General features: G+C 39.4%; 2 protein-coding genes across 2 annotated transcripts; both read left to right on the top strand.

Annotated features, from left to right (window-relative positions):
* Positions 1-1592: 1592 nt before the first annotated feature.
* LOC103706661 (PLAC8 family protein) lies at positions 1593-3674 on the top strand. The gene is made up of 3 exons (XM_008790843.6): positions 1593-1888; positions 2484-2686; positions 3156-3674. The coding sequence occupies exons 1-3, from the start codon at positions 1639-1641 to the stop codon at positions 3393-3395; spliced, it is 693 nt and encodes a 230-aa protein (XP_008789065.3). The 5' UTR covers positions 1593-1638; the 3' UTR covers positions 3396-3674.
* A 1530-nt stretch (positions 3675-5204) lies between these two features.
* Positions 5205-10354, top strand: LOC103706662 (small ribosomal subunit protein eS26-like). The gene is made up of 5 exons (XM_008790844.6): positions 5205-5345; positions 5432-5524; positions 5851-5935; positions 6043-6173; positions 10071-10354. Exons 1-5 carry the CDS (start codon positions 5343-5345, stop codon positions 10134-10136), a joined length of 378 nt encoding a protein of 125 aa, XP_008789066.1. The 5' UTR covers positions 5205-5342; the 3' UTR covers positions 10137-10354.
* Positions 10355-10571: the final 217 nt, after the last annotated feature.

Below are 10571 nucleotides of genomic sequence, written 5' to 3'. Positions count from 1 at the left end.
GACAACCCTTCAGTTTCGTGCCTTGGTTCTGAGATAGGTTGTTTATGCTGCTAGAGTGGTGCAGCCGCGGGGAGCCAGAGATCAACACCATGGCTCAAAATTTGAAATTACGTGCCTAGCTTCTTTATTTGAGTTTATTAGTGGTGTGCTTCAATTTTTTCAGAACATGTTAATAATAATTCTCTATGATTTCCCTTTATCAATGAATCATGAGAATTTGTTTATATAGGTCAGAATTGCTGTAGGAACTTCGGAGTATATACATGTTTGCTTTTTACCAGCAACAAAGTTGTGAGCAGTTTTTTTTTTTCCCCAAAAAATAGAAAAAACGATCGGAGGGACTTGAAGCAATATCATCTTTATAGTCTTGTTTCAAATCTTATTTCCCATGCGAGGGTGAGTGCCTTGACCCATTTACAGAACCGGAAATGAGACGTCCTCTCGCAACTACGGTAAGATTTTCATATGACTGATTTCGACAAGCTAAAGGGGGGGAGTTTCAAATTCAACAAAATCAGTTTACTGTTGTCAAAGTAATTGATAGGCCTTAAAATCAGGTGGGGAGGAGCAAAAATGCCAAATTTGTGGTTTATAAAAGAAATCGGCAGCTACATTGCATTGTTCTACGTTTGGCACTTCATCTGCAACTTACGCCAAAAATAAGCCGTTGGTTTATCGAAGGGACGCCGTAAATAAATCAACCCAGATGGAGCTAAGCCTTTGTTCAAGCTTAGCATATTTTGGAAAAAATGCTTTGGCTGCTGTTTGGTTGCCAGTTTTATGAAAAATATATCTTTTAGAAAATACTTAAACATATTTTACTGGATCTGTAATTTGGTGAGAAAAACTGATATTAGATATGATTTAGAAATATCTGGTAATATCCATCTAAATCCGGCCGCTAAAACTGACATTTTTTTTTACCAGCAACCAAGTCCAAATCTTGTAAATTGCATGTAAATATCCTGAATTTTTTTAATAAGCATACTTCTTTGGTTGAATTCTAATTATCGTCACAAGTTCCATAGTTGGAATTTATTTGGCCAAGCATAAAAAATTAAAGTTTAGAAAAAAAAGATAACAAAATAATAATAATAATAATAGTATAAGATATTTCAAAATTTAAATAGGTTAAAAAATAATGATGACAAGATACTAGCTTATTTAACAGAAGGGTGATGGTATGGGGTCATATACTATGCACATAGCAAAATTCAAATAAAAAAATGCATATATTTCTGAAACGGTAGAAATTTATAATTAGATTAATATAATTATAGATGTCTCTTATCAAATGGAGAGGATCCGAAATCCATACATGCACATGTCGCATGCCGACGCCTTCTCAGCTATAACAAAAGTTGCAGCACCGTGGTCCGACGCAGGCTCGACGCAAAGAGTCAAACCCTTGCGTTGGAGGGTTTTGGGTCCCGGCTACCTTACGTGGCGTCGGATGGGATTCTCGCATAAAGGTTTTTCTACGCGCTCGCACCCACCGCTTAACAAGTTTGTCCTGAGTCCACAGCTCGAAGCCACGTCACGCGCTTTCCAGCTATTTGGCATTTTCCACGCGCTTCCGTCCCTCCCAAGCCCCTTTTATTCCCCACCACTGACATCGCTCCCCTCCAAATCCCAACCATGGCCAACGCCGAGGAAGCCAGCCCCCTCCTCCAGCATCGCCCCGAGGCCGCCCCCACGCTCGAAGAGGGGGCTCCCCCGGCGGCGCCGCCGGCCGCCGCCAAGATGCCCCCCGAATGCGCGGCGAACGGGATCCCTGTGGGGCACGGGAACGTCGTCGGCGAGCCGGTGGCCCGCAACCAGTGGAGCTCCGGCCTTTTCTCCTGCCTCGGCCTCAACGACGAGTTCTGGAGCAGCGATGTCGAAGTTTGTGCGTTCTATCGCTTTCCCCTCTACATTTTCGCCCTTTTATTTATCCGGCGATTCCTGATTTCCGTTTAGATCGCGTAGATCTAGGGTTTTCTAATTGATTTGTAGACAGAACTAGAATCTCGAGATACGTTAGGATATTTTTGACTCTTGAGCGCGCGCCCTATATTTTTTTGTCAGGTTTCATCCTTGGTACGATAATTTCACGAGTTGGTTTGGTTGCGCCATATGAATCGCCCCAATTTTTTTCTCTCTCCCTTTTTTCCTTTCAAACGAAGGATTTTCTTAGCGTGACCCAGCATCGAATTCCGATTATAGTCTCCAATTTTGATCCTTACATGCAGTAATGTAAAAATAGTTTAGATCTTAAATTCGAAATCTCTCATTCAGGGATTTGAGTTACATCTAATCAGATATTTTCGCGCGTAACTCTGCCATGCAAGTTCATATAAATTCCTTTTCTTCTACATCCATCCATTATATTCTTTCCAAGATGTGTTTTCTTATAAGAAAGCTTCAAATAAAAAAAAAAAGTTAGTGCCACCAGCTCTGTAATTAAAGGGCATACTGCTACTGACTACCATGGCAATGTTCAGGTCTAATTGGAAGCATTGCTCCGTGTGTGCTGTATGGAGGCAATGTCGAGAGGCTTGGATCAGGGCGTGGTTGGTTTGCAAATAGCTGCTTCCCTTACACCACTCTCTTTATGCTCGGGAATTCTCTCTTTGGCTGGAACTGCCTGGCACCGTGGTTCTCTTATCATACCCGTACAGCCATTCGCCGCAAATTTAATCTTGAAGTAAGTATTTCCACATTTGAAAAAAAAAATTATGCTGGAATGAAATTTATCTCACGATGAATCAAAAAATTGTGGCAAGAGCCCAGCCACTGGAAGGACTTCGAAGAAGATTTTTAAAAAAGATATGCTGTCAAAGATATATTCAAAAGATTCTTATAGATTTTCAGAATCTTTCCTGCACTAATTGTCTCATCTTCCTCCAACATATACCCGGCTCCTTATATTTCTATTCATTGATTTGTTTAAAAATTAATCAGTACAATTTTGCATGCTCATTTGCTTTCTATATGTCCTTGGATGAATATAGCTGAAACCTTTACAGCAAGATATTGATCAAGAGATTGCATTATGGACATATTTCACTTCAATGTCTTTAATTACCAGATCAAATGCTGTATTCGTTTATTAGCTTTTTGCTGGTGAAGGGTGCAATCATTTTTAGCCAGCTTCTGTTGTGTGGTGAAAACAGGGTAGCTTTGAGGCATTCGCCAAATCATGTGGATGCTGCCGTGGTATCTTGGAGGATGAAGAGCATCGGGAGCAGATGGAGACGGCCTGCGATTTTGCAACGCATTACTGCTGCCACCCATGCTCCCTCTGCCAGGAAGGCCGCGAGCTGCGCCGCAGGCTGCCTCACCCTGGGTTCATTGGGAAACCTATCTTGGTTATGATGCCTCCCATTGAACAGACTATGGGTCGTGGTGCCTGAAGATCTCTATATTTCGAGGTTGGCGAACAGAGTTGCAGGCATTCTGAACTAGGTTACTTGGTAGATATCAATCTGTGGTGCACTGAGTCATGGTATCAACTCAGGTTGCTGGTTGTAGACCTGGTAATGTGTCTGTCACTGGATATAAAGTGCCGTGCTTGTATGTGTTGCCTATGTTCGTTGGGTTGCTATTTTGTCTGAATTACTAGGTATCTGCTGCAGCAGCGACACTAGTAACTACTATTTCAGCATATAATCTATAGTCTCAAAATCGCTATATGAGATGATGTTCTCGGGTTGTGTCTTCTTTGTTCGCCAAGTTGCTTTATTTTGTTAAATTGGTTATCAGTAAAGTTGAAAATGAAAACCTGGAATAAGGGGCAGGTATATACAGTACCGTCTGTATACCATTGATGGTTTGCCTGTGAGAATTGGGGAAGGGGAGGAGGCTTGCTGGATTTAATAGCACGGAGTTTGGGGGTTTTGATTGCCTTCTGTTTGTCTTGGTTGCTCATTGAGAAGCATATGAAGATTATTTTAAACAAAATGAGTCATGGTAAATTATACCTGGCAAATATGTCGGTACCTGGATAAACTTTGTCCTTGGATTGCAGATGCGCGTGTTGTGCAATTTTACCATGCATCAAGCAATATAAGTAGGTTAATAAAATCATATTTATTTTAATTAAGAATGAAATAGAATTTTAATATTATTTTTTTTTTTGCTCTTTATTATGATCGGCTTATAAATATTTTTGTTTTTTTTTTGTGCATGTCTACCTATTAAATATATTTTAGTCATTTTAATTTGAAATTTTTAATTTTTTAACGGTGTTAGATGGCATGAGTATATATTCAAAATTAAGAATAAAAAAAATTGATAAAATAGCAAACCAAGTGTTTCATGAAGGTATATATACAAATATTAATTTAGAAAAAATATTAATGCAAAATTTGATATTTATAAGGATATTTATGTAACAAAATCTAAAAAAATATAAGATAAAATTGAAGGACACCTCCACAAGTGGGCAACATTTATACAAAAAACTGAACTTATGGGTCAAAAGGGGCCAATTACTATATGATCCAACTGGATATCCATCTTAACATGATCCAATATGATGACCCTTCACATTGTACTTCCAGGCATATTGTTGGTTTGTTTATTGCCGGCTAATTACTAAGTGATGATCCAACTTGAGCTAATCTAGCTCAACATGTTCCAAAATGTCACCTAGATTTTGTGCTCATTACCCTCTACTCCATTTCAATGGTCACAAATCCTTCCAATCTGACCCAAATCCCCTTCTTCACAGGATCATTAATACAAACCGAATGAACAAATCGGTTCAACCCACGCCCAACTAACACAATGGAACCATCACCATGGTGAGTCCCGGCGGCCGAACCTAAATCAAACTTGTTCTAATTGTTCCTCCTTTTTTTCTTTTTTTCGGCGGCTCACATTTGATGAGTATAAATGCGACCAACAAAATACTGCATTAGTTCTTTGGCAACGTTGCGTGGTCCACTCAGACAAAGCCGCCTGAGTGGTGAGCCGCAAAGGAGACTATCCAATCAGCGGCACCGTTTACCGCTGTGTATACATGCGTTGCCTGATGAAAGTTGCACTTTCTTAAGACAATCACCGTTTACTGCTGTGTATACATGCGTGGCCTGATGAAAGTTGCACTTTCTTAAGGCAATCACCGAAGCAGAGTCTTCCTTCTCGAGGAGGATGAATCACCCTTTTTTGACAATGCACTTTTTATGGGGACTACTGGATTTGATGACCCAATAGAGATGGACGGCCGAGATGGATCTGGACAGGCATCATCCTGACTATATATAATCTTCACGTCGTGACCTCCTTCTCCTTGCCGCACTCTCAGAAACCCTAGATTACGAGAAGCTCGGGCGAGTGTCGTGAGGAATCGGGCGGCGATGGTGAGAGATCGAAACCTCTGGCCTTCGGCCTTCTTTCCAGCTTTCCTCTCCTCTCGGGATCTAATCCGTCTGGTTTTTGGCCGCAGACTTTCAAGCGGAGGAATGGCGGCCGGAACAAGCACGGCCGCGGCCACGTCAAATTCATCCGCTGCTCCAACTGCGGCAAGTGCTGCCCCAAGGTACCTCGTCCCGATCTCTCCTCTCCAATTCGATTCTTTGATCGAGTAATGGCTAGCTCAATCCCATCGTTTTTGTCGATCTTTGTTGTTCTAGAAGAATTTTTCGGATGGAATTGAGATAAACGATGGATCCTGTTCCCTTTCTGATCTGATCACTATCATACGGATGAGTCGACTGTAAAAACCTAGATTTTATGCTTTTTTAGGTTTTCTTTCTGATTTTGAGCTTGGATGCTTCAAATTTGTTCATGAATTATACTAATATTTAGAGAATAACTCGAACTATCGTTAAAAAAAATGTTTGGCCTCTTTGGTTTTCCCAAAAGGACAAGGCTATCAAGAGGTTCCAAGTGAGAAACATTGTTGAGCAGGCTGCTGTGAGGGATGTACAGGAGGCCTGTGTCTATGATGGTGAGTTTGATCTTATTCGTAGTTTCTTCTCTTAGATGTTCTCTCTATTTCTTGTTTTTCTTTCTTTTGTTTTTTTGTTTTTGCTGAAATGTTATTGAATCCTCTAGGGTACACTCTTCCGAAGCTGTATGCGAAGAATCAATACTGCGTCTCTTGTGCGATTCACTCGCATGTGGTCAGGGTCAGGTCTCGCGAGGCTAGGAGGAATCGGGAGCCTCCACAGCGTTTCAGACGCCGGGTATTACTCTCGAGATTTTAATAGCTTTATTTTCTAATTTCTTAGTATAATTCTGCCAGGCTTATTGATACCTCCTTTAATGCTTGATTACATGTTCTTGCAACTACAGCGGTTTTGCTTCGTGCTTTTCATTTAAAAGTTATTTGCTGATCACTAGAGATAAACTGTACATGATGGCAATTTTCAGTTGAACCCAGACTTTATTAGTCAGTGGGATTGATTTGAGGTTATCTTATAATATACTAGTTCTCTCTCTCTCTCTCTCTCTCTCTCTCTCTCTCTCTCTAATTTTAAATGAAAAGGTCATCAATTGGTTGCTACCTGTTTGGCCTTCCCTCCCTTTTTAAGGGGCAGTCATGAAAGTATTTAAGAAAGTTTTGTGCATTTGTGCACGTGTTGCTCATTGCATGGAACTCTAGCAACACATATTTGCTGTAGTATTGATTGTAGTTAATTTAGAGGATCTAAATTTAGTACTAACTTACATGGTTGCTTTGTAAAATTTTAAGCTAGAAGCACTGCAACACTGAAAAGGAGGAAATGTTGCTTCAGGAGGTGGAAAACACATTAAACTGAGGCAGTCTTATACATATCGTAGGCATTTTTTTTTATACGTCATTCACTAGCTAAATTATAATAGTTCCTTTGTGGTCTAGATGTATGAATTGGATGGTTTTGGCTTTTGAATCTTTTCTTCCAATTATGTATTCACTAATGAGTCTTGTTCTACTAACATTATGATGTGTTCAGAAGTTATTGCCAAAGTTAACCTTTACCCTCGCTCCAGCCTATCCAACCTTTCGAGGCTTTATTTTTCCTGATTTTGTTTGATTAGACGGCTTATTGCTTAACCCAAGGCCACAGTGCAGTCTGGTTTTACCCATCAAAGACAAAACAAAATGAGCAAATATTGATCATATGTCTCTTTTTGAATTCTGCCTTAATTCATCTCTTCTTTTCTTCTTTATTGCAGTAGTGTTTACATAATCCTGGCATTGTGCATTGCTTGACATAATGGACCTTAAAGGTATATTGTGAAGATTGCCTTGAGTGGATGAATGCTAGTTTATTGGTAAAGGATCTTATAACTTTATATGCTTTATTGGCTTTTATTCGGTGTCGGATTTGAGGCTAGTCAGCAACTTGGCATTATTTATCATTTAATAGAATGAGGTGGTGGGGTCTTGTAATGCTATTTATAGTCATAAACATGGTTAAGAACATGCCAGCAACGAATTCCTTTGTATATGGAAGGTTGTTGATCGAGTGCCCAAGGCTGCTGATATTCATGGAAGCAGTGGTCATTAGTTTAGGTGAAGAAGCAGGAAAGATTGAAGGTTATTTTATTGTTGTGCTGGCTGTGAGATGGCATGGCATGGCACTCTGTTTTCCTGTGCTAGGCCAAAAGGATCTTTGTTAGCCTGTATTGGTCCAATGCTGGCACCTGCCAATATTGATGTGTTTTGGAGTCAATTGAAATACATCAGTTGAGAGATGAACTATGATGGTCTGAAAGTCATAGCTAATCATTTGGATGACTACAAATTTCTTTTGGAGTTATAGTTGGTAATAGAAATCATAGAAAATGCATCCTCATCCATGATTGAGAGTAGGAATGTGGTATCCCAGGTAACTTTCCTTCAAGCTCCCTTAGTAGTTCTAATGAACATGCAGAGTACATATTACACCGCCTTAAATTCTGGCAGTACTTGCATTCATCTAGCACCTCTTCTCAGATCTAGAACATTTGTAGATTTGCTTATTGAGGAACATTTTTTGCCTTTGAGACTCATATGACCACCATCTTGCTCAGTGGAAGCTTTGGACATCTTGGAATATTAATATGTCATTTATGGAATGTGGCAGCCAAGCCATACAGTTCTACTTTGTTGGTTCTCATGACAAAGCTGAAGTCCCTGTTGGTTGGGAGGGGAATACTTGATTTATGCAGCACAGCCTAAAGTTCTCTAAGAGTCCTCTCTGCCCTTCTATATTTTACCATGCAGGTCAAACACAAAAAGGTCATTTTTGTTCACTCATGAACAACAGATATAGCATTTACATTTATCACAAGCTATTTGATATGTGTAGGGCATTTGCAAAGAGGGGTCGTAATTTATATATTATTAGCCGAAGACAAAGTTCCAGTTTGCCAATGTGCACAGATTGAGCCTTTCTGGCTCGGTGTGTTGTAGTTACCCTTATGAAATGAAGGCTACTATAGCCTTCTTCCTCTGTCCAGAACATAAAACTCCTTGCCTTGGAGGATGGGAATGACTGCTTGGATTTTGAAGCTGTCTCTTTCTGTAGCATCACCATTAATTTCATTGTAGCATTAACATCAACTTCATCAATGTCAACATGAAGAACAGCAGCTTTAAAGGCTGCAGCACCAAGAACACAACTACATCCTCATAATGTTGCCACAAAACAAAAATGATGGCATTGCATTAAGGATGTTTAGAGAGTTGCACAAAAGCTGAAATCCAGGAGAATGGGGTGTAGATGGGTTGGAGGATGTGGAGCTTAGCGAAGGGGAGCTCAAGAAGTGTTGATGCAGGGAAGGAATAGGGAAAACTCGAAGCGAGGTCTGCAAAATGTGAGCCTTGGGCGTAGAAAAATGTGGGCAGCTCACAAGAAATCACCTTCAACCTTTTACCAAGTATTCGTTCCTTCTGAACTGGCATACTTATGCCGAGGCTGGTAAAGGCTGATACCTATTCAAAGCTGTTTAAGGAACTGGTGACTTGAAAAATAATCCTAATAGCATTCAAGCTGGCCTTAATGTACTGGCTTTACCTTTCAGCATCTTTTAAGCTGTAGGATTTTTAAGAGCATGCCCTAGTTCCGATCTCATTTATGTTAGAAAAGTTTAAGCAGACATTACGTATAACATTTTCCTAGTATGTAATTGTATAAGGAGATGCACAGCATAAGAATGAGATAGAAGAGGCTGAAAATGTTAAGAGCACATGAAAGTGATTTTTTATGTTAGCTATGAATTTTGAGCTATCCAGTTTCCAAGGAAATTTGGCTGACCTGTCTGGAACTAGGTCTTCTGTTCTGAATGTGAAATCATTTAGTCACCCAAAAAAGGAAAAATTATTTCCATTTGAAACATCTTATCTTAAAAAAAGTTATAGTCTTTACCTTTTTTGAATGCAATATATCTGTGTTGTGTGAGTTCGAAATGAAAGCAGCTTCTTGATGTATAAACTGCATTAGACCAAAAGCCATAAAGTGTTTACTTCTTTGTTTTGCTTATTTAAGTGCTACTTGTATTGAGCATGTTTTACCAGAGAGAAGGAATATACCAACATATGGGTGGTCATGTTTTGTGCTTTGGCCAAAGATGTATCTAACTATTATATAGTCGCAATCTCCCTGTCAATTTGCCTATTTCTTGGTTAAGTTTGCTGTGATTGTTTTCATTCAACTAAACGTTTGGTGTGGTTAAAGAGGTTTTGGTCAAGATAATAAAGGAAAAAGTAGTTTTATTGCTATGAATAGTGTATGGATTAAAATTTCAGCAATAACTAATTAGCTGTGGTCTGAATCTTGATTTTTTTTAAATAAAAAAAGGGGTTGCTACGAGCATTTTGCAATTATTATTGTCAGTGGAATATGAATAGTTAATCCTGTATGGCCATGTGCAACAACGTTGGAATAGGCCCCACGGAGGATATTGTTTTAATGCTTCGTGATCAGGCATTACTGTTTTTCTTTTTGTACTGATATTAGCAGGCGCTGGTCTTTATATCTGAAATGTTATACTGCTGCGCATAATAGCTCTGCTAACTGGTCCCATCATGAAACAGCAATTATGACTAAGATTTGCAAGATCTTGTTATGATATAGTAAAAATATTGACTGCTTTCTGGCCTGCATTTCTTGCAGGATGATGTGGCAAGGCCTGGGCAAGGACCTCGCCCTGTTGGAGCTGGAAATCCTGGTCGCCCCTGAAGTTCTCTCCCGTTCTCTGATGGAAATTTTGGACACTGAATATTATTTTCTGGACTATTTTGCAGATTATTGCAAGAGTAGTTTAGAACTGTTACTTTCATCATTATATGTTGAGATTGTTAAGTTTTGGTGATTCCTGTGGAATTGGTCAATTGGTCTGTTGCTTTGTGATTGGATTTCTATGATTTGCTATGGAAAGAGTTATATTTGGATCTTTATCTTTGGCTCTTGCCTTTCTTGTTTTTTGTACTGGTGTAGCTTTGATGCTTGTGCACATATTGAGCAGTGTCAGCGGAACATTTTTCGAGCTTGAAAATTGTTTAGTGGTATCTTATGGGGATTTTGGACACTGAATGACTGCAAGACTAGTTAGTTAGGAAGGTTAAGAACAATTAGTTTCATCATTATATGTTGAGATTGTTAAGTGTTGGTGAT

Source organism: Phoenix dactylifera, chromosome 17, assembly GCF_051530095.1.
Source record: "Phoenix dactylifera cultivar Ajwa chromosome 17, Ajwa_hap1_PhDact_Kaust_v1.1, whole genome shotgun sequence".
NCBI classification, from domain to species: Eukaryota; Viridiplantae; Streptophyta; class Magnoliopsida; order Arecales; family Arecaceae; genus Phoenix; species Phoenix dactylifera.
The sequence above is the reverse complement of the archived record's forward strand: the minus strand, read 5'-3'. Positions and strand labels throughout refer to the sequence as shown.

Bases quoted from the DNA above. Each gene is read 5' to 3' on its own strand.
- LOC103706661 (XM_008790843.6), top strand. From the start codon at position 1,639: ATGGCCAACGCCGAGGAAGCCAGCCCCCTCCTCCAGCATCGCCCCGAG. The intron at 1,889-2,483 runs GTGCGTTCTATC...GGCAATGTTCAG, and splicing joins GAGCAGCGATGTCGAAGTTT to GTCTAATTGGAAGCATTGCT. The intron at 2,687-3,155 runs GTAAGTATTTCC...TGGTGAAAACAG, and splicing joins GCCGCAAATTTAATCTTGAA to GGTAGCTTTGAGGCATTCGC.
- LOC103706662 (XM_008790844.6), top strand. The intron at 5,525-5,850 runs GTACCTCGTCCC...TTTTCCCAAAAG, and splicing joins GCGGCAAGTGCTGCCCCAAG to GACAAGGCTATCAAGAGGTT. The intron at 5,936-6,042 runs GTGAGTTTGATC...TGAATCCTCTAG, and splicing joins GGAGGCCTGTGTCTATGATG to GGTACACTCTTCCGAAGCTG.